Source organism: Rhinopithecus bieti, unplaced genomic scaffold, assembly GCF_001698545.2.
Source record: "Rhinopithecus bieti isolate Rb0 unplaced genomic scaffold, ASM169854v2 scaffold_27006, whole genome shotgun sequence".
Taxonomy (NCBI): Eukaryota; Metazoa; Chordata; class Mammalia; order Primates; family Cercopithecidae; genus Rhinopithecus; species Rhinopithecus bieti.
In genome coordinates, this window is record NW_016813373.1 from 1153643 (window position 1) to 1177403 (window position 23761).

At 45.8% G+C, this 23761-nt stretch overlaps 1 protein-coding gene across 2 annotated transcripts; it reads right to left on the bottom strand.

Annotated features, from left to right (window-relative positions):
• Positions 1 to 632: 632 nt before the first annotated feature.
• GLUL (glutamate-ammonia ligase) lies at positions 633 to 9990 on the bottom strand. 2 transcript variants are annotated; one of them, XM_017848066.1, is made up of 7 exons: positions 9371 to 9990; positions 6300 to 6478; positions 4861 to 5022; positions 3976 to 4122; positions 3488 to 3615; positions 3085 to 3284; positions 633 to 2458 (listed from the first exon to the last, which is right to left on the bottom strand). In XM_017848066.1, exons 1-7 carry the CDS (start codon positions 9586 to 9588, stop codon positions 2140 to 2142), a joined length of 1353 nt encoding a protein of 450 aa, XP_017703555.1. In that variant the 5' UTR covers positions 9589 to 9990; the 3' UTR covers positions 633 to 2139. The 2 variants fall into 2 exon arrangements, with proteins under 2 accessions (XP_017703555.1, XP_017703556.1); XM_017848067.1 differs by lacking the exon at positions 9371 to 9990 and adding an exon at positions 8227 to 9337.
• Positions 9991 to 23761: the final 13771 nt, after the last annotated feature.

Below are 23761 nucleotides of genomic sequence, written 5' to 3' on the forward strand. Positions count from 1 at the left end.
TGAAGGGAGGAATTGGCCAGGATAAAGTGGAATAACTTCCAGATACACAGACCAATATAGAGCAAGGGGCAAAGGCACAGGTGACAACACAGAACTTTTGAGAATCACAAGCAGTCCACCGGTCTTCCTGCAAGGCAAGATACACCCCAGGACGAGCCCATGCCTTCCAAGGGCATGGCCAGCCTTGGAAGGCTTCAACCAACATAGCAGGGTAGCTAGTATGTTACTTACATGAATCACTGACAACAGATAGTAGAAATTGTAAAGCCAGTTAATCATACATGAAGTATTTTAGGCTATTAGGCCAGGAATGGTCAAAACAATGTTATGGTAAGCCAAAACCAAACTCAGGGGAGCACAGAAGGGGAAGGAGTAGGGGTTGTACCCTGCTATAAAACTCTAGGCTAGGAAATGCCAAGATTGTGTGTTATTAAGTCTAGGTGAAAAACTTAATCCCAGTAGTCCCAAATACCCAAGCTAGAGAGGTACAGGAAAGGGCTGGTCAGCAACATCACTCCAGTGTTTTAAAAACTCCAAGAGTACATAAACTTGAGCTTATTTTGCCTGTTTTAGGAAATAAAGGAATATAACGGCACATGGGGATTGAAAGAACCACGAACACATCAGAGAGATCTTACGTTAGGTTGATTTATAAGTGCTGCTTTGGGCAGTTACACAGTTTGTTTACAATGAGGAGTTATTTGACTTTGAACATACTGTACATGGCAATTAGAAGTTGTCATGGCAAGAGAAAACCATAGCTGGCCTGCCACAGCCAACACAAGAACCAGAAAACGGTAGATGAAATGAAGGAATAAAGGTGGGGTTTGTTTCTTATTATAAAAGAAAAAAAATAATTCCTCAGCAGTCTTAACAAAGACATCAGGATACAAAATTACAAGTGTTTTGACTCCAGCCCTATCCCCATCTCCTCCAAGAGCAGAGGTAGGAGACAGCTGAAGCAAACAAGCAATTCTGTAAAAATTACCTAGAAACCCTATAAATTTGATTAAAATCTAAACTTCTATAATTTTGCTTTTTAAAAAATTTAATATCAAAAGGCCTGCTTTAGTGACATGCTGTTCCTACCAGAAAATAACCCCAATACCCCCTCTGTCAGTAACATGCTCAAGTTGACCAGCCAACTCTTATCTCTAAACCCATGTGGACAAGTGTCTGTCTTTTAAACCAAAGCCATGGAGATCAAGTGACTGCTAGTAACGTGTTAACTAATCCAGTGCCCACCTTCTCCAGAGGGTGGGCAGGGCAGAAACCCAAAAGTGGTCATGAGGACCTAACCCCAGATCACCATCTTTCTAAGCATCACCTCCCTCGCTCCCTACTCAAAAGATGCTTGATTTCTAATCCGGACTATTTGTCTCAAATTTGGTGCCCTGTGACCTGGATGGTTTTTTCCTTTAGCAAAACACACATAATCCACAAAACCATACATAGAATTTTTTGTCTTTACATTTAAATATAAAAATACTATTCTGCTTTGTGTGATAAATCAAGGACCAAGCAACATGAACCTTTTCTTCTTTCAAGGTAGGGATCTCCATCAGTTGATACTGAGCTTCGTGTTCAGAGCAGGGCATTTAGTCCCAAGCCAGGCTAGTCCCACAAGCAAGAGACCAAAGCCATTCTCTCCGATTCCCAACCCCTACCTTCTCTCCTAATTCCCACTTTTAATAGAAAAGTTGGTTATAACTTCTTAAGAAAAGTTTCCACCACAAGGGCAAGTCCTAACCTACTCAGAGGAAGTCAGGTCTTCCCCTTTCAGCTACCTTGAAGAAAAGTCCCCCTCCTGCAGACGTGCTCTGTCCGGTTAGCTATGCCTATTGGACAGGTGCACCCCATTAAATGGAAGCAGTGGTTATGTTTCCCCACCCTCTTCCCCACTAATGCACTAAAAAGCTTCAGTGATAGGGAAAAAAAGGAGGGTAGGTGTGAAGAAATTAATAACTTGACCCATCTCTATCCCAGCCAAAGAAAGCAAGATTAACTGGGCACAAGGAAAGAAAAAAACGACCTTAATATTCCACCCTTTGAGTTACAATTGGGACAACTGGGAGAGGGGGAAGAGTTGGAGTGGGATGAAGAACTAGGAGGGGCTTGACAGCTACAGGTCTAGTCCACTTAGTTTTTGTACTGGAAGGGCTCATCGCCGGTTTCATTGAGAAGACACGTGCGGATGAGGGCTTCTGTCACCGAAAAGGGGTCACAGTTGGCAGAGGGGCGACGGTCTTCAAAGTAACCCTTCTTCTCCTGGCCAACAGTCCGGGGAATGCGTATGCTGGCGCTACGATTGGCTACACCAGCAGAAAAGTCGTTGATGTTGGAGGTTTCATTGAATCCAGTTAGGCGTCGGGCATTGTCCAGGCCTCCCTTGGGATCATAGGCACGGATGTGGTACTGGTGCCGCTTGCTTAGTTTCTCAATGGCCTCCTCGATGTACCTAGAAGAAACAGAAAAGATGGCAGTCCAACCTTGTCTCCAGGTATGGAGCCAAGAATGAAGTGCACCAAAATATGACACCAGTAGAACAAATACTTCATGAGGGCAGTGGCTTCGTCTTCTTACCTGTGTGTCTTAGTGGTCAGAACAGTGCCCGACAAGCAGTAGAAAGTATTTGTTGAAAAGACCAATCATTTGAAACTTTCTCCCCCTCATAAGCATTAAGCTTATCCACATGCCTGTATGTATTGTTACTAATTTAGTTCTAAACGATTTTCAAATGCATGAATTTGTCAACTTTTCCCTGTCATGACATATATGTCACAAATATATCAATATATATTTATATAATGATATATGACTAATAATTATTTGTTATAATTTATATAATAATTATCACTGTGAATCAGAAGTATTATTTGGTATTTTTCAAATAGGAACAAAATGAGAATTTGAAGGCAAGTGTCAACAGCTAAGGTACGTCCAGACTGAGAAGTCAAGTTTACTTAACTCTGGCAAATATTTGCGAGTCATCCTGCAAAGGAGACTTTGCTGAGAGATTGATAAGTCTCTTCCCAAGTTCTCTGCCACAGGAGATTAAAGATGGCCCCAGCAGAAGGTACTCACTTCAGACCATTCTCCTCCCGCATGGCCTTGGTGCTGAAGTTGGTATGGCAGCCTGCACCATTCCAGTTCCCAGGAATGGGCTTAGGATCAAAGGTTGCTATCACTCCAAAGTCTTCACACACACGATGCAAGATGAAACGGGCCACCCAGAGATGATCTCCCATGCTGATTCCTTCACAAGGTCCAATTTGAAATTCCCACTAGAAACGAGAAGCTTGGCCATTAAAACAAAGCCAACTGCTCACTCCAACTCAGAAGCTCCTAAACCTGTTCTTTGCTCACCTCTACTCCAACCCATTCTTAGGTTTTGGGTTAGTGAGTGGTGTATCAGCAGCCCTTACTAGCAAAAGTCCTATATGCACCTACCTACCCTTCATCATTGATGGAATGGAGTTATATTTACCTGGGCAGGCATGACCTCGGCATTAGTCCCCGCAATCTTGACTCCAGCATACAAGCAGGCCCGGTAATGGGCCTCCACGATGTCCCTGCCATAGGCTCTGTCTGCTCCCACACCACAGTAATATGGACCTACAGAAGCATCAAGACAAAACGCTAAAAGTTAAGAAATCCAGAGAATCCCCAAGTCAGAGATCAGAAGGCTCTTAAGCCTTGCCCTCTTGAATCACTATCCTTGCCTTCATCTGCAGGTGCAGGGCAGGGGAGGGGCAACAGGGCAGTTCCTCTTCACCTGTGGGGCCAAAGCTTCCCCCAAAACCTTACTTCATACATTTATATCCATTTTTGGACTTTGGTGATGTGAGGACTGTTTCGCCTTTACTGTATTATTTTGCTTCTTGATTCACAAAGTCACTCCCATCCCTGGGAAGGGGCATTCCGGAACAGTTAAGACACTTCTGGGAATTTCACCTCTAACCCAAGAAGACTTACCCTGGGGCCCTGGGAAGCCGTTGGAAGGCCAACCAAAGGGGTGCCCATCTGTCCCCATGAGGGTATATTCCTGCTCCATGCCAAACCAGGGGTGCTGGTTGCTCACCATGTCCATTATCCGTTTACAGGTGTGCCTCAAATTGGTCTCTAGAAAAAAGAGTCAACAATACGCCATCAGGGATCTAAAGGCATAGATGCTGAATACCAATGCTGATGGGAGAATAGTCTTTGGATTCTATACAACTGAGGTGTGCACTATGGGCTGAAATGACCCAGTATAGGCCTTCTTGGGATCACTGAGTCGCTGAGTCAGAAAAATGAGAGAGGCTGTAACTGTACATCTGTAGGAAGACTCTGAAAGACTTCAGTTTTAACTAAACTCAGTTACAACCAAGTCACATGAGAGTGGATTTAGAACATGGCAACGTTCACCTTATCTGCATTCTGGCCACCTCCCAAGCACCAAATGCCAGGCACTTAACCCTCTATTCACAAGACAGCTGCTTCTGGTTGTTAGATTTATTCTTCATTTCTCAGGTACTTGGAGCCATTCTATAATTTTTGAGAATCATTTGTCCGTTGGTTTACATTTGTCCTGGCCTACATTCCAGGCAGGAGGGCTGTTACTGGGGTCTCCAAGACTGGCAAACAGATCTGGACAAATCTAATGCTATTTTATGCTACCAACAGACAAGACCATAGAAAGATGGGCCATATTATCTCTTCCTCAAAGCAGAAGTTCAGGGAAGAGGCTCAATCACTCAGATTCTTAAAATAGTCGTGAAATAGCCTAGTCTTCCCAATACTGATTGCAGAATGTCTCCTCCCTCCCCTTCACAGCATTCACAGATTGAGGAGAGGAATCCATAGCTGTGCTATACACACCTGAAGGCCTTCGATTGTACTTGAAAACTTCACACAACACCAGCTTGTTAGGGTCCTTACGGAAGGGGTCCCGAAACATGGCAGCAGGCACGAGATACATGTCACTGTTGGAACCTTCAGACTGTAAAGTACTAGAGCCATCGAAATTCCACTCAGGCAACTCTGGGGCAAAAAGAGGGAAAATTACATTTAAAACGTACAGGAGCTTTCCAAGCAATCCAAATACATCCAGCCCTTCACTCACCTTCCCATCTCTAAAGATCTCTTTTCCAGGAAGTTATTAAGGCATAAATGCCATCATTAATATGTATACCCTGGCATCTGTACCTGATCCTACAGCCCTTCCTATCAGAGTTCCAAGTAAGACCACTGTACCACTTCCTTAAAAGAAATAAATCAGACACTCCCTTCCCAAATGTCTTCCAGGAGACAAACTGAAGTGTTCTGTTACCATTACCAGCCTATCAGTCACTTAAAATACTGAGATAGTGAAGGATTCTGATTCTTCCATTAGGCAATGTGTCGCTTCCTTCTTCTCATGCCCCCAGTGTATTTTGGCAAGTAATGTCCTTACTTTATAGATGAGGGAACAGACAACTAGAAGGATGACTTACTCAAGGATGTTCCCTTATTACCTATCCACCTTTCCCAAAGACTGCTTTGTCTCTCTAGCTGACTGAGTTCTCTGAAGGCAGAGACCAGACTCTCACTTTGTATCTTCAGTGTCTGTGAACTATCTGCCACATAGCAAGTACACAATATAGGCTTTGTATTATGATCATTCACTTATTCAAAAAGGAAAAGTAAGCTATGCTAAACCTGGTAGGAGGTGATACTTTCCTCTGGCCCCTTTCTGGAAGAGGGAAGACTATGGCTTGTTTTAGACTGAAAAATGAAGGTCACGATTATAATCTAACTGTAGCTCCTAGATGGATAAGCAATTAAGACAGTTTAAGAATTTCCAAAAGTGCCATCAACTAAAAATCAGTCCTATTTGAAAACCATTTTAGAGCATTTGCTTCACATCTAGAAGCCCAGTGATGTGAGTATTAAGCACAGTTTTCTAAGAGTTTGTAAACTAGATGGCATTCTCAGGTTAGAGCAGTGGTTTTCTGAGGGTGCCTTAGAGTCAGGTAAGTGGGGATGCCCAGGTTGGCAATCTCTAAGCCCCATGCCAGCTCTCCATAAACCACACTTAGTTTTTCTTCAATACACCGGCCTACATGCACAATTCCATTTAAATAAAGGGTTCCATTGTTGCTCTGCTTTGAGGCAGTGTAGGAGCTTAATGTTGACTGAATGAAGTCTGAAAAGCCCTGCCTTAGAAAAGCTTTACAAACAGAATAAAGAGGCCTAATCCAGAGGCTGAGTCAAAGGCTGCTGCCCACCCCGCTGCAGATCCCACCCAGCGTGTGCTCCACTCCACATTGCTGTCTCACCTTCCACACACTTGGGCTCACTGTCCAGGGTACGGGTCTTGCAGCGCAGTCCTTCTCCAGTACCATCGATCCAGATATACATGGCCTGGACTTTCTCACCCTGAGGCAGGGACATGTACACCTGCTTGATGCCTTTATTTAAGTGGGAACTTGCTGAGGTGGTCATGGTGGAAGGTGTTCTGGACAGAGAACAAAAATAACATTGTTAACGCCCATTCCAAACTGATCGCCTGCAAAAATGGCTTAAGAGGGACAACTGAATCAAAAGTTGTGAATCAAGGTGTAAGTGCCAACTCCTTCCCCTGTGGAAGTCAACACGCAGAAAGTTATGTTTACTCACTCTTTCAGGGGGATTAGTTTTATAGTAGGTGAAAATCTCCTTTATAATAGGCTGTAAAACTGATCACCACCTTTTGAAGCAATTAACACAGATGCCTGCTAAAGAAAAGATCAGGCCCTTGGTAGTAACTCAATGCCTCTTGCATCTCTGAGCTCAAAGGCTTAAGTTCCACAGCTACTGCAGATCCCAGGCTTCCAAGTGAGAACTTATACTTGTGAGGACTGTCTATTCCTTCGGTGTAGCTGAGGGAACACTAAACTATCCAAATACTAAACTATCAGAGGAAACAAACCAAACCAATACACAAGTTTATAAAACATAGAACTTTTTCCAATACAAGTAAAATCCAGCCACAGAACAGGCTTGGCTTCCAAGATTTCTGTTTTTCTCTTTGCCTTTCATCCTAGCTGTGGTCTTAACTGAAACCCACGGCCACTCCCCACCAAAAGAAAACCCACTACACATTTAGATTTGAGGATGAAACAAGGTTATAATATATATATATATATTTTTTAAAGGCTAGCAGTTTCCTACAACAAAAGCTGATTCAAACCAGATTCTAAGGGGCATGCTGCCACAATTTCCATAGGTCTCACGCAAAGTTTCACTTAAGATAGTGAGCAAGAATCACAACATTATGGAATTCCACAAGAAGACTTCAAGTAATTAGGAAATTTCCACTTCGAAATCAAAAAGACTGGAATTTTAAAAGCCATGAGGCATACTAATAACTGCCAACCACGACCACAAAACCTCTGAAAGAACAGAAACTCTGAAGCCACAACAGCCGAAAAGGAAATGTTCTCTCCCTCCCTCCTCCCTCCGTGGCCCAGGGTGGCTAGAAAGGGAACACATTGTTCTCCTCCAACGAATAGGGCAACGTTCTGAAGTACAGTGGCAAAGTTTCTATGGGCAACCGTCCATGTTTGCCCAGCTGAAAACATAACTGCTTCTTCCTCTGACAGCCTCACCACCCTTCCCCTTGGGGAAGACCAACACCCCAATATTGCCTCTAGAAGATTCAGTCGGCCAAATCCTACTTCCCACCTCCGTCCCAGAACCCTTCAGCTCCCGCTAAAAGCTACAACCCACCTAGGCGGGCGGATCACCTGAGGTACGGAGTTCGAGACCAGTCTGGCCAACATGGTGAAACCCAGTCTCTCCTAAAAATACAAAAATTAGCTGGGCCTGGTGGTGCACGCCTGTAATCCCAGCTACTCGGGAGGCTGACACAGGAGAATCGCCTGAACCCCAGAGGTAGAGGTTGCAGTGAGCCAGAAGATTGCACCACTGCACTGCAGCCTGGGCGACAGATCGAGACTCTGTCGGGGTGGGGGGGGGGGGAGCTACAACCCAATTTCTCAGCTGTCCTCTCCAACCTGTTACACCACCAATATCATGCACACTTTGTCCTAAGCCTGCTTCGGATCTCTTGCTCTTTTCCGTAAGCCAGTTGGATGCCAGCACTCTATCAACTGCTGCTGCCGTGGCGCCCAAGTTTACGTGGGGGGAATGGATTCTGAAGTTTTTAGCCGTTTCTGCAGCTCCCACCAACTCTGGGGTCGTCCTCCCTGCCCCCTCACTCACCCCAGCCACAGAAAGTCAAGCGTATTGTTAGGGTTGCCCTCTTTAGCCCTTCTCTTTTTGGAGTGGCGTTCGCGCCTCTCCTCTTTCTCAGACTCTAGCTGGTCCAAGCACCGGAGCTTTCTGGGCGAGGGCGATGGAGAAGGGGACAGACAGCGGTCGGCCCGGGGGGTGTCGAAACAGGCCGGTTGGTGGGTTAAGGTCTTAATCTTGACTCGAGATTTCTCCCCGGAGTTCACAGAGTAGGCGACGAAGCCGAAGCAGTTGGAGGGCGACCCAGAGGAGTCTGACTTCTGGTCGTCTTCATAATTTTCATTGGTTGCTTTCTTCGTGAACTTGCGGCTGGGGGAGGATCCCCGCTTCCCGCCCCCGAGGGAGTTGTAATTATCCACTTTGAAAGTAGCCCCTTCCCACTGAAATGTCCCTAAAACGGGCGCCCCGCCCCTCGGACCCCCGTCTGAATCTCAGGGCCTCACGGAGGTGGCCATACCCCACCGCCGAGGGGTTGGGGGGTCCCCGGGGAGGGTGGGGGCGCAGGCCGGAGGGACGGCGCGCTGCTGCTGCCTCCGCCCGGCCCCGGCTCTCCATTGTTCTGTCACACTGTTAGGTCCCCGGGACCCCGAGGCGGGAGCCGGCCGCGCAAACAACGCTCACTGTTACACTCCGCAATCGAGGCGTCTCAAGGATCGCCAGAACCACAACGACTGCCCCACCACGAGTAAGGCAGCGAGGCGCCCGCGCCAACCAAGCGCCTTGTTTGCGCTCTGCAGGGGACCGCTCCGCCACTCCATCCACAGTGCAAACACCACTGCGAGCCCCAGGGAGCGGGCCAGCCCAAAGGCCTCCAGGGGCGGCGCTTGGGCCGCAAGTAGTGAAAAGAAGATCAAAACAACTCACCCCGCCCTTCCCAGAGCCTGGCCAAGGGCGCGCCCCACCAGCGCCAGCCCCGGCGGGTCCAAGCCGTCGGCGGCGGAAGCACGCGGGAGGAGGACTCGAGCCGGACCTCAGGCCCGGGCCAGAGAGGCCGCAGCGTAGGGCTGGGACTGGAGGAGCAGGTGGCCGAAAAAAGAGGCTGGGCGGCGCGCCTCGCGGGGTAGTAGGGGCGGTGCGCGTCGCTTGGGTGCCACCAGGCCGTCCGGGGGCTTACCTGGGCGCCGAGCAGGCGGGCGGGTAAACGCAGGCCGCGAGAGCGAGGTTAGGAGAGGAGAGGAGGCCGCAGTGCTGCCCACACGCTCCGCTCTTCTCCCACTCTCGACTCTGCAGGGCCACCCGCGGCCCCGCACCCTTTATCCGCGGCCCGGGGCCGCCCCCGGTGCCCTGATTGGCTCCCAGCGGCCGGGAGCCCGGGCCGATCAGCTGATGCATTCCCCGGCCCCGCGGCCATTGGGCGAGGAGCCCGGCGGGCGCCGCTGGGGTGGGGGAAGCGAGCTGGGAAAGAAAGAAAGAGAAAGGGGCGTGGGGAGGGGCAGGGCGGCGTGGGGAGGGGAGCGGTGCCGGGAGGGCGGAGGGCGGAGGGCGCTGCTTGCCCGGGCAGGGGAAGCTTTCGCTCGCCGCCCGCCCGCTCGCTGGCCCGCCAGGTGCCGCCCCACGGCCCCCAGCCCGGGGCCCCGAGGCTCCCAGCAAAGCGCCCTGGACCTCTGCCCTGCAGTCTTTACGGGCAATAGTTTTACGAGGAGAGCTCTGTGGGGAAATGCGGAACCAGGGAAACCTAATTTAGCATTTTGTTGCGAGGGAGCCTCCGAGCCCCGCTTCCCGTGGGCAGGGGTTAGCTTGAGAGGGAGCGCGGGGCGCGGGACCCGGGGGAACCTTGGGCAGGCCTGGGCTAGCGTGGGTGCCGCTCGGGCCTGGGGACGGGTCTGGGTTCCCAAAGCCTGGAAGAGCCGCCCGCTCCGGCTCTGTTGGCTCTGGGGAAATAAACAGAACTCTGCCATTTCACATTTGAAATCAACGTGCTGTGTCTCTAATTTCACAGAGGATTTTGGAGGGCAGTAGAAACTAAGTCTGGAGACCTGTGTCATACCGCTGGCCAGACCCTAGGCAGGTCTCTCAGGGCCCAAGTTTCCTCATCTGCAAAATAAAGTGGTCATCGAAAACGATCTGTGGAACCGCCCACTAGATTTGAAATTCTGTGTGCAAACTGCCCCCTGAGCAGCCAAAAGGAAATCGAGGTGTTCACTTGACCCTTTCGAAGTCCAGGAATTGTCAAGAAATGTCTTAAACGAATTCTCCCTGGTTTTGCTTTATCAAGTGCGGCTTCTTGTTAATCTGGAAAATGGGAATACATACCTCTCCTCTCAGCTTGCCGTGATGGTTGGGAAAATGTGTATATGAACACAATCTTGAAATGGATGTTTGTCAGCAGATGCACAATAATTATATGTGTACCTAGAGACACAACATAGGTAGATAGGTAGGTAGATAGATATTGCTATCCGTACTGTTACTCGATCATTCTGTTTTTAGTGCCTGAAATCTACCTGATGGTGTCCAGCTTTTATTGCTTCTTTCAGTTTAAAGAGCAAAAATTTTTGCTTCCAGTGCCTTTGGAAGAGGAAGGGAAGAAGTTTGTTCTTCTAGTTGTTTTGTACCGCAAATATGGAAAAGAAATGTTGCCTGCGACCACATACACATAACTTGGCTTCTTTGGTCAACATCCCTTTCCTTTAAGAGTGTATAACACTGTAGTACTTTTAAATGACAGATGCAGCATTCATCTCAAACGGGTTTTGGGGATGTTTCAGACTGGTGACATTTTGGATTGTGTAGGTTGCCTTACAAATTCCTTGTTAAATTTCAGTGCTGCCCCTTGAAGCATTCCATTGTGGTGGCTACAGGCACGGCTGCAGGTCAGGCAAACCTAGGTTCAAATCCAGGCTTTCCTTTCATACCAAATCACTTAGCCACATGAAGCCTGTTTTTTTGTCTATAATAAAAGAGGGGTAATGATTGTTACCTTATAAAAGGATTAATTGTGATAGTACATGCAGAAGAGATTGAGTAGTCCCTGGTGCATCGTAAATGTTTAGAAAACAGCAATTATAATTATCATAGGCCAAATTCTATAATCTGAGGTGATTGGATTCTTTCTTTCCCTGTAGCGACTTTTGAATACAACTTTTCTGACTCAGTGTAATGCTTTACCATTCATTATATCGAACTGGACTTAACCATGGTAACACAGTGCGTGGTCTTCATTTCTTTCTTTAAAGGTGTGAGTTTAAATGGTTGAGAAAGCAAAGGAGGAGAAAAGTGACGTTTTTATTTTAAAAGATGTTTTTAATCATTTCCAGATACCAAACTACCAAACCATAAGCCAGAGCCTCTGCTACACACACCACCAGCACCTGAGGTGGGGATGGCAAACATAAAGAGAACGGAATGGTAAGGTGTGAGTGCAGTTCTGCAGGCTTACAGTGTTTCTGCCATTTGAGTGCCTGCTTCCCTTGCTAGATGTCTTGACCTCATTGAGCAGTTTATTCATTGTCATATCCTGCAGTAGTGTCCAGGGTGAGTGTTCAATAAATGATACTTGTTAACCATACAGAAGTGACTGTGGCGCTATCAAGAGAACCACGTGCTTTGAGCTGCTTTTCTGATAACGGAAATGGATTTGCTTTGATCCATTCATGTGACCAGGGACACGCTTTGTAAGGTTAGGAACATAATACCTATATAATGACCACTGACTCTTTCAGGAGTGAACAAGAGGCCTTGTCCTCCTCGGCCAGCCTCACATTTACTTAAAGTGACGAAATTAGGGCCCAGATGAGTCCAAGAACTGACCAGGGAGGCTTGAGCATAGGCAAGAAGTAAAAGCGGAAGAAAACCCTTAACTGGTTCGCCCCCAGAAACCCAGACGGTACTTTTAGAGAAGTTAAAAGTAAAACAGCCTGTTTCTTCCAGTTTGACTTTGCTGTGTCTGCTGCCCTTTCTTCTCCCTCCCCTTCTTCCCTAAATTGCTGCCCACCCCATTCTTCACCCCACCATAAAAGAGCATTAGAATGCTTGAACCCATGAACTTTTCTGTTTCTTGGTACACACCATATCAGTGCTGACAAGGGGTTCCATTGCATGTGCTTTGAAGTCATGTTTTTCTCTCTTAGAGTAGAATTGCCATGTCCAAGGGGTAGGTGGAGTGGGAGAGCAATTACAGGGAAAGATTTTGTTCCAAATCTGCAGAAATAGCCTGAGATTAAAAGTATTTCTTCAGTGTTACTCTGCTGCCTGAAATAAACGCTTTGTATTAGGATTTTGCTCTACCCCCAAATCTTATCTCTATTAGGAAACAACTTTTTCTCTCTTTTTTTTTTCTTTTTTGAGACAGAGTCTCACTCTGTTGCCCAGGCTGGATGCAGTGGCGCGATCTCAGCTCACTGTAACCTCTGCTCACTGCAACCTCTGCCTCACGGGTTCAAGCAATTCTCCTGCCTCAGCCTCGTGAGTAGCTGGGATTAGAGGCGTGTGCCACCACAGCCGGCTAATTTTTTGGATTTTTAGTAGAGACGGGGTTCAGCATATTGGCCAGGCTTGTCTTGAACTCCTGACCTAGTGATCTGCCCACCTTGGCCTCCCAAAGTGCTGAGATTACAGGCATGAGCCACCGCACTCGGCCCTGTCTCTGATTTGTAAAGGATCCATTCTCACTCTGCAAGTAAGAAATCCTTTACCTGGTGATCTGGAGTGCCTTCCCAGGGCCTCTGTGGTTGCCTTGTACACATTAGACACAAAATTTAGGGTAGGGCTCACACCAACCAAACCTTCTGTTTAGGAAATGGAATTTTCCCTGCATGTGAATGATTTCAACAGGCATTCCGGGAGACCTTTAAATCATGTAAAAGAGACACAATTGAGACTCAGCGTTGGGGAACACCCTGGAAACCCAACCCAGAATTGTATAATATTCTTTTAAAAATTATTATTATTATGTAATAAACCAACATCAATTCTTTCTTTCCAAAAGAATGGACCACAGTAGAATCTTAAACCAAATCAAAATAATAATAATAAAAATGAAGAAGAAATGAAACAGCTCTGGAAGTTGATAGCATTATTCTAAAACCATAATTTAGGGAAAAGCTGTAGTTGGCCAAGCTTTCAAATTTCACTTTATACAATTAGAGAAGGAAAGACTACATTATACTTCAGTTCAATAACTAGCACTGAGAATGGAGGAATTGTTCTTTATAGTCTTTGATTGGTATTTTTCAGTTCAGAACAGGAAATTGGAAATTCAAGTCTCAGCCCTATCGCTAGCCTGATTTGAGTTTTGTAGGATGCCTACTGAAATCAGTCAAATACAAGGAATGCTTCATTTTCCCAACTGCATGTTATGATGGAAGGTTTGGGTCTGTTTGAGCTCTACCCTGAATCATGTCTCTAGCAAGAAACTACGTGGAAAGTTGGGAAGAATCAAGTTCAACTTAGTTAACAAACATGGGGAAATATGTCCTATTGAGAAAATTAAAGCCTTACAATTCTAGAATTAGATCTTCACATCATTCTATCTTAAAGATGAGGAACTGAAGCTTAAATAACTCATAATAACTTGATGAAGTCACATGAGGGCAGTATTTTAGAGCCTAATGAGCTTTCAAGGTGCTGTTCTTTTTCTATTCCCTTTCCTTTAGTCTCTTTGGTCTGTGGGTGATCTGTTCCAGGGCCACCATCTCTAAAATACTGAAATTCCTACAGTCCTCACTGAGGGAGGTGCAGAGGACAGGAACCAACTATTTCCCTCTCAATCCTGGGTGTGCTTACCCAGTGACTTCGATATAGCAGACACTCAATATATATTTTCTTTGTGAATAACTAAATTACCAGAAAAAAAAAAAAAAAACCACCGTAGGACAGATTCTCTTTGAAGGACTCTTTGGAGATCATTTTTCACATCTGATAATCTGCCTCCGGTTTCCTTGTTTTGTGAATCTGAGGTTTTTGTAGATACATTTAGTCCTTTATTCTCAATTTACACTGTTCAGATCTTTGTTCTGTAAATTGATTGGAACATTATTGAAGCTAATTAAAAAATTTAGGGAATTTAGCATTCTGATCAAAAAATTATTTAGATCAGAGTATGTGCTTTAGTTGGTACCATTCCCAAAGAAATCCTCAATGGGATCCACAGCCCTTCCTCCCCTCCCACCTCATTAGTTAATTTGGATCCCTGTTTATTTCTCATTCACTCACCAAATTTTAACGGGCAACAAACAGCCCTAGGGTATGTTTTCTGGATGCTTGGGCAATTCTTAGTCCGGTTCTGGATTTTTCCTGGCCATTCTCCTCTCCCACTTCTTTTAAACCCGTTCTGGGGAGACTTGTTTACTGGGGTTGGAGAATCAGAAGCTTGGCCAGGGTGGTGTGAACCTAGTGCCCTCTGGTGGAATTTTGTGAGAATGACAAACTTCTCCCCAAAAGCTTGAGTGTTTTGAGTTTTTTCTTGAGTAGCCTTTAGTGGGAGGACCTTTCTGTTACATCTTAAATCTAGTAAGTTAATAACATGCTTATTGCCTACACTGAATATTTGAGAGCTATTATGTTGGGGGTATCACTTGATTACCAGAGGTTTATTGTTATAGAATTAGGCCTCATTACAGGAAACAGGCAACTAAGTGTTTGTGCTTTTTCATCCCCTCCCGTTAATGTGTAAGAGAGGTAAAGAGAAAAAGAAGGCTCCCAAAGAAAAGTAATAGAAAAAAGTCTAGGAACCAAGAGTAAAGGGGAAATGGCAAGCATTAGAAGCCTTGGTCACAAACAAGTCTTATCCCCAGCACTTGCTTTGGATCTGAGCCCAGAAATGTAAGACCCAGCCAGAAGTTGAGAGTCTGCCGGATTCTCACCCCCTAGGGGAGATGGGGGTCAGGGTAGAGGACAGAAAATGTTGCATAAACACACTCCTAAGGGAGGTCTAGGGTGTTTACACTGTGTTGTTTGCTTCACCTGGGCTTTCTGGCTGGCTGACTTTCTTTCTTTCTCTTTTCTTTTCCTTCTTTTTTCTTTTTTTCTTTTTAGACATAGTCTCACTCTGTCATCCAGGCTAGGGTACAGTGGTGCAATCTCAGCTCACTGCAACCTCCGCCTACCAGGTTCAAGTGATTCTCCTGCCTTAGCCTCCCGAGTATCTGGGATTATAGGTGTGTACCACCACGCCTGGCTGATTTTTGTATGTTTAGTAGAGACAGGGTTTCACCATGTTGACCAAGCTGGTCTCGAACTCCTGACCTCAAGGGATCCGCCCGCCTTGGCCTTGCAAAGTGCTGGGGTTAGAAGTGTGAGCCATCTTTCTTTCTTCTTTCTTTCACAATTTCATTTTTTTCATTTTGAGATAACTTGCTTCTCCATTGCCATTAGCAAAGTCATTGTGGCCCAGAGGACACAGTCACACTTGCGTCAGACACACCTGCACTTAAATTCCTGTCTTGCTTCATACCAGCTGTGAGACTTGGGCAAGTCAGCCTGCTAGAGTCTCAGTTTTCTGGAGATTCCTTATAGAAACATTTGTGAGGATTAAAAACAATAACGGAGTCAACTTCAGAAACAAGTTATTGGATTTTATTATACCTCAAAACAAGGAAGAGAGTGGGTGCATTACTAAGGCAATGACTCAGTGTTGAGGACTGTTGTTGTCACCCAGAGAGGTTCACAAAACCTCCAACCTGTCCAGCAACGCATTTAGAAGAAACAGGATTAGGGAAGATTCTGGAAGCAAAGAAGACTTTATTAAACATAACCATGATCCGTAGCTGGAGTATACATAGGAAATTTGGTAACTTGGATAAGGCAAAGCCTTTTCCCTTTAGGAGCCTCTACTTTAGTGGGTGAGGGAAAACCTCCTAAAAGAAAATGATTTCAGCAGCAGTATAAAAGAAAGTGTGTCACCTGTTTGAGCAAAATAACAAGGCAGATTTAATGTAAGTGCCCAAGAGTTCCAAAACAAGGGAATCAATAAGAGTTCTAGAGAAGGCCTCCTTGGGGGTACTCGGTGTGGTGGGGGTGGATGTAGGTTTATTCTGGGAATCGAATAACATGGTAAATATGTGACTGTAGGATGACTGACTGTGATATGCAAGGAAAAGAAATTTTCAAAGACCCAAGAATGGTATCTGCTAAATTGCTTGTGCAAGGATGGTCATGGTGAAATAGGAAAGTTTGGCCTAGAGTAAGAGTAATAAAATGAGAAGTCAGGAAAGTACCGAGCATTTGAATTCTGTAAAAATGCTATAGCATTTGAATTCTATACAAATTTAAATTATGGAAATTTGAAATGTTATTAAGTATTTTAAAAGTCTCACTTTATATGTAACATTTGAAATGAAGCCAATTCTTGAAAGCTAGGGGGAGAGAATGAGGCAAAACGAGCATAATTTCAGCCTGTATGAATTAATTATAAATTCTATCATGCTGCTTCCACATGGTGACACCACTTTGGTGAGCACATAAAGTGCCCACTTTTCTTTATCAAGATGGGACTTGAATGGGTCCAGTTGTGAGTTGTGAGAAGTCTTTATTCCCTCAGGTAAAAGGCAATCCCTTGTGCCTGACGAAGAAGCTAGTGATAGCATAACTGCTAGACTCTGTTCTCCTCCCTTCACAGCTCTTCCTTCTGTTACATTCTCTTCCCCCAGTGGCTTTTCTTGCACACTAATTTGTTCTCCTGGTCCTTTTCTTTCCCTCCTCCAAATCCCATCAGCATCTCTTTCTCAATCCCTCTCCCCTTATCTTCTCAGTAATTAGAGGCTCAGAGACAGAAAATGTACCAGCACGGGCATGGTGGCAGCCTCCTGTAATTGCAGCTACTCAGGAGGCTGAGGCAGGAGATTTGCTTGAACTCGGGGGGCAGAGGTTACAGTGAGCTGAGATTGTGCCATTGCACTCCAGCCTGAGCAATAGAGCGAGACTCTGCCTCAAAAAAAAAAAAAAGAAAGAAAGAAAACAGAAAATGAACCAGCTGACAGGACCAACTCCTAGCTTTCAAGGCCATTACCTTCACCAAGGAGGATATCATGCTCATGGCTGAGGAGCCCACAGGAGGAAGATGAGGTGGACGATGTGCCAGCCACTGTAGGCCCTGTCTCAGGGGGAGCACTTTGCAAGGAGGAGAGCCTGGTCCTCTTTCTTCTCTGACTGCTTCCACTTCCTGTAGCAACTTGGTAGAGGGGTCCTGGAGGGCTTTGCGTAATACGGAGCTTCTTTGGGGCCCGGTCAGCTTCAAGCTGGGACTGTAACAATGATACCAAAAGAAAGAAGCCATAGATTCCCGAACAGGAATGAGGCATCGATCCATCACATGCCAGAGAAGAAGGTGGTGACAAACATGATGTCAGCTGATGTCAATCGTCTTGCCATGGGTAGCCAGAGACGGTCTGTATAGAATAAAGCCTGCCTGCCATCAGCCAGGAGCACATCAATCAGCATCAGAAAATAAGGTCTCCATCAGCTGGAGATGAACATGTTGGGAGCCACAGCTCTGCAGTCAACACCAGCAACAGCAGGAAACACCACCAAATGAGCAGAGAGTGAACGTGCAGCTCCACCCCTTCTGAGTCTTTAGCAAGGTGACACCATCAGCAAGCAGGAGCTCGTAGATGATCAGGACCAGGGTAACTTTTTCTAGGCCCCACACACCTCCTGAGGCAGCACGGTTGTTGCTCATGAAGTCCACACAAAAGCCATTTGAGAAGTGAGGAGGAGAACTGGTAGGGTGGCTGCCACTCTTGGGGTACATGAACCTTGGTGGCAGCTCCCTGTTCATCAATGTCAGCCCTCCTTTAATGCAACTGACCTCATAAACTGTCAACAGGGAGCCAGTCGCCATCTTCAACAAACCTCCATAGGATATTTTCCACAGCCTGGCACATCTTCCCTTGTTCCTGGGAGGGGATGAAGGATATAGGAGAGAGTCACTGAATATTATAGCTTTGGAGATTACTACTGCCTGATATAGTCCATATAAGAACAGAAACAGCCCTGGATACACATGACCAATAAAGGTTCCCATGGAACCATCAATCTGTCCACAGAAGGAGAGAAAAGCAATACTCAGGCACAGCCTCACTTTATGCAGCCACTTCAAGTTCTGGGCTTTGGAAAGAACTGCCTTCCACCTACTTTTATCATCTCACCGCACCCACTGCTCCCCCACAAAGAGGAAATGTTTCTCAAGACAAGCCTACACATTCGGTGGAATATGGTCTATCATTCCATTCCATTCTGGTACATTGGGAATGCACTGGCTTCTGCCAAAGAAGTTGGTGAATGGGCTTTCAGAGGACCCTCTTACAGCCCTTGAGGTGCTTCTGGTTACACTCATCCCTACGTCCCATGGCTTCCTTCCTGTTGTCCTGCCCAGAGCTCGGAGGAGAAAAGGAGAGGAAAATGGAGTGGGTTGCCATGACGGTATCCAACAAATTATGGACACTCATAAACTCTTGAGTATACTTTAGTCCTTCTCAGACATCATTTTGGTCCAATTGTAAAGTCAAGCATTTTCTTTATGGATACTTTTGAACATTTGGATATATAGTATATTTAGCACCTATCTCGCTTTTCTACTTATCTGTGATAGACTCATCTTGAAGACCTCCAAGAAAGCCCCCTTCAGCATCCCCTGTTACCCGCTCACATTCCCCAACCACCACCACTTCAAAATTTCTTCCGGCCAGGAGATGAATCTGAAAAGCCAACCCTGGGTATTGATTTTAGGGGCTGTGGTAATTTTGTAGTAGTGTCAGCATAACTGAGCTTGAACCCAGAATTTCCTTCCCAGTGTGGTTCCAAGTTAGGTTTGGCTACAGGTGGAATTTACATGAGAATCTGAAGGTGGAAGTGAAGCAGCAACCTAAGAATACTCCGAAGGCATAGGGTGCTGGGTACTGCTGTAGTTCATGCATTGTGTCACTGTTCTGCAGGCTCACCTCCCAGATGAGCAGCAGCCAGGCCTAGAGCTGCCCTGATCTACTCTTTGTGTGAAGGGCGCCAATTCCTTCTGCAGATTGCCTGCCATTGAGGTATGAGATAGGGAGAGGACATGGGCTCCAGTTTGTCCTGGTAGGTTTTAGTTTTGGTTTGTCTTTGGCCTTCCCTCGTTCATATAATATGGTTCTTGCTGACTGCTGCCACCTCAACCTGAAACGACTTCAGGTCCCCAACACAGCAGAGAGAAAACAGCTTTCCGTAGATGTTGTCACCAGCTCCCATGTGTAAGGTCTAGTTTCTATCAGGCATCCATATCCCATCGCTCTGCTTCCATCAACCATCCCTAACTGATACAAGGAAGTAACATGAGTCCTGAAAATGGAGATACCACTGAGAGGAATCACCCCAGTGAGCTGGTATTGGCCACTGATATTTTACTGTGAAATAGCCACCAGCTTCCTTTCTCAGTGATTACTTGATGAGTGTCTAATGCATCTAGGAGGACAGAGTTCTAGGTATTGGGTAACAGCCCTCCGAGCCTGAGAAAGGGGGATGGTGGAGAACAAGGTACAGGGAATGTGAAGCATTCCTGGGCACACAAGTGGTTCTGGGTTTATTGCAGAGGGTCCCTGCAGCAGGAGTTTCTCTGAGGGCAATAGGTGTGCTGAGGCGAGTGGAAGTTCATCACAGATGGTGAACCTTGCTGACGCAGTCCTCTGCGTAATCATCCCTGCTCACACTACAAGCAATGCTGTAAAGCAGCGGCAACACCTGTGTGCTGATGGCGCCCCCAGTGGGGAGGAGGAGAGTTTACACACAGGGCACAGTGCTGCCTCTTGAGCCCTCTCTCCCACCCAAATGCCTAACTTACTTACACTTTCTCAAGGCCACTTTATGCCAGAAAAATTAGATATCGCTCTCTGCAGTTGAGCATGACAATAATTCATACTTCTTCTTGCAGTTGTGAGATCTGGTGTGGCTGGGGAGTCGAATGTGAAGGTAGGCTATAAAAACAAAACTTAATTCTGCTTTCTGAAGGAATTTACTTTGCTTATTTAATTTTAATTTTTAGTTGTTCTTATAGAATTAATATACAGTCATTGTAGAAGAATCAGGGTTTTTTTTTTTTTCCTTTTTTCTTTTCAAAGACAGATTCTTACTTTGTTGCCCAGGTTGGTCTTGAACTCCTGGGCTCAAGTGATCCTCCTGCCTTACCGCCCAAACTGCTGGGATTGCAGGTGTTAGCCACTGTGCCAGCCTTTTTTCCCTCCTTCCCTCCCTCTCTTCCTTCCTTCCTACCTTCCTGCCTGCCTGCCTTCTTCCCTTTCTTTTCCTTCCTTCTTTTCTTTTTATCTTTTCTTTTCTTTCTTTCTCTTTCTTTCTTTCTTTCTTTCTTTCTTTCTTTCTTTCTTTCTTTCTTTCTTTCTTTCTTTTCTTTCTTTCTTTTCTTTCTTTTCTTTCTTTCTGTTTCTGTTTCATTTCTTTCCACACCCCTTCAGTACATCATAAATTATATACGTGAAAAGAACATTACAAATCATCTGGTAAGGTCAGATATTGTGGCTCACACCTGTAATCCCAACACTTTGGGAGGCCGAGGTGGGTGGATCACTTGAGGTCAGGAGTTCAAGACCAGCCTGACCAACATGATGAAACCTCGTGTCTACTAAAAATACAAAATTAGCTGGGCATGGTGGTGCATGCCTGTAATCCCAGCTACTTGGGAGGCTGAGGCAGGAGAATTGCTTGAACCTGGGAGGTGGAGGTTGCAGTGAGCTGAGATCACGCCATTGTACTCCAGGCTAGGCAACAAAAGTGAAATTCCATCTCAAAAAAAAAAAAAAAAAAAATCATCTGTAATCCCACAACCTGGAGGTGACCATTGTCACCAGTGAGGTGTAGAGACAGTCTTCGGAAGGCACCAGGAGGAAGTGGAAAATACATTGATGTGAAGTCAGAATCTGGGTTCTAGTTCTAGTTTTCTCTTGATTTCCTGAATGTCATACCCTTATCTACAAAAAGTGAGCATTGGACTTAATTTTCCTACAGTGAAAATAAAAGGCATGGATGTTGCGACACAGAGGTGAGCATGTTTGTCTCCTGTCTCCTTCTCCCTTTTGGTGAACTATCAAAATACATGGAAGCACTGTAGACCTGAATGCCAGAGGAAGGCGATTCAAAGGGAAAATCTGAGAGCAATACTTCCGAAGTGAATCACAGAGAAGAGAACCCCAGGAACTCTCCTTGGTTCCTGGATTTGTCCTGGGAGAAGCAGGCAGTCTGTTGCTCCTCCAGGAGCTGTGGTGTTCAGACCTCAAGAATAATTGCATTTGGTCACTCTCTTTTGGTGGAGGGGGCAGTATATGGCATCTATCACAATGGTTACTCTTAATATTGCTTCTTAAACCTCAGGTCTGTGGTCCACACAAGGTGGGAGTAGCAGAGCTTATTCCGGCTTACACACTCATTGCCATAGATGCTCCTGGCAGCTGAGAGCTGGGCACCAGTGGTCAGAAGAGGAGGGAGAACAGCAGCACTGACTCAACAGCAACGGGAGGTTGAATGTGGCATGAATGCAGGACATGTAGCCCCACTTACGGTCCTGTCTGGGATGTTCAGTCCTCCGCCTTGGCCAGACATCAAGGTTGCACATAGTTCGTTAAAACATGAACATCCTGATCCCAGGACTTTGAAGATAGGAATCGCCCATCCCAAACCAGACACTGCCCACAAGCAGCTGAGCAAGGAGCCAAAGGTGGTGAATGATTAGAAGAACTGCCAGACAGCTCCAGAGTCTGTGGACACGAAGTACCTGGAAAGCTGTTTCATGGGTGTGATATTATGATTATATACATGTTGGCTTTTGTCTGTCCATGGCTCCTAGCTCATATCTCCCTTAACCCTGAGACAGTCTTTTGTCATAATGTTGGGAGCACTTTAGGCTTCAGAAGCAGACCTCAGGAAACAGAATCTCTCTCTGACCTTCTCCTCCCCTCCTTTCACTTGCCCAAGGCAGGACCCTAATCTGATTTCAGGTCATAAGACCTTCATTCCAGAGAGGGTCCTGCCCCATACTCTGCAGGAAGGAATGTTGCATGGAGAGACCAAGAAGAATCTGAACAGACAGGCCTTCCTGGGTTTCCATCATGCCCTTTTTGTCCAATCACATTTTGACATAGTTATCCATGCATCATTCATGGACGATCAATGAAGTCTTCTTAAAAGGCCCAGAGGGCTGAGTGAGGTGGTTCACGCCTGTAATCCCAACACTTTGGGAGGCTGAAGTGAGTGGATCACTTGAGGTCAGGAGTTCAAGTCCAGCCTGGCCAATATGGTGAAACCCCGTCTCTACTAAATTAGTAAATACAAAAGTTAGCTGGGCAAGGTGGTGCACGCCTGTAATCCCAGCTACTCGGGAGGCTAAGGCAGGAGAATTGCTTGAACCTGGGAAGTATAGGTTCCAATAAGCCGAGATCACACCACTGCACTCTGGCCTGGGCCACAGAGTGAGACTCCATCTCAAAAAAAAAAAAAAAAAAAAAGGCCAAAGGCCAAAGAAGTGTTGAGAGAGCTTCCAGGTGGCTGAACAGGTGGAGGTTCCTAGAGGGTGGCACACTTATGGAGGGCATGGAAGCCCTGTGCCCCTTCCCCTGTACCTCACGCTACACATCTCTTCATCTGTATTCTTTGCAATATCCTTTATAGTAACTTGGCAGATGTGTTTCTTTGAGTTCTGTGAGTTGCTCTTGCAAATTAATCAAATCCAAAGAGCAGGGTTATGGGAACCCCAACTTAAAGTTGGTCGTCAGAAGTTCTGAAAGTCCGTGCTTGCAGCTGCTGTTGGAGGGGCAGTGTTGGCGATTGAGCCCTCACCCTGTGGGATCTGACGCTATCTCCAGGTAGATAGTGTTGGAATTTAATTACCAACACCCTGCTGGTGTCTGCCACTTGGTGTGTGTGAAGGAAAACCCCCCCACATTTGCTTACAGAAGTTTTCTGTGTTGAATGCTGTGGTGTGAAAGCAGAGGAAAAACACAGTTTAAAAGTTTTTCCTAAACAATGGGAAACTGAGTTTCCAAAAGTCGCTTGACTACTGGCGTCCAGGAGGTCCCTCCTGGCCCAGCTGCTCCATGGTGAGACTCCGCCAAGACCTGCCTCACCACCTGCTGCCCCACATTCCCGAGGGAGCCCAGGTAAAACCACTGCCTTTTGTCTGGCATCGTGAAATGCCAGAGTACTCAAGAATGTCCTCAGGAACACAGTAAACATTGGATTTTCTAACTGCCGTGGACCCTTCTGAGTCTGCAGGGCTTATAAAGGAGTATAAAGACAAATTCTTTCCCTCTAAGAGCTCATTATTTAGTTGAAGGCACAACACATCTACGCACATATGCATACATGCACACATACACATTAGGGAACTATTTAGACTAGTTTTTAGACTACTTCTGTTTCATAGAAATCAAACATCACATGTAAATTTAAATTTTCCAACCCCCACATTCAATAAGTATAAAAAAGGTGAAATTGATTTTAGTGAGATTTGACCCAATATATTAGAAATACTATTTCAAAATGTAATTAATATAAAAGTTATGAATTACTTTTTTTTTTTTTTTTTTTTTTT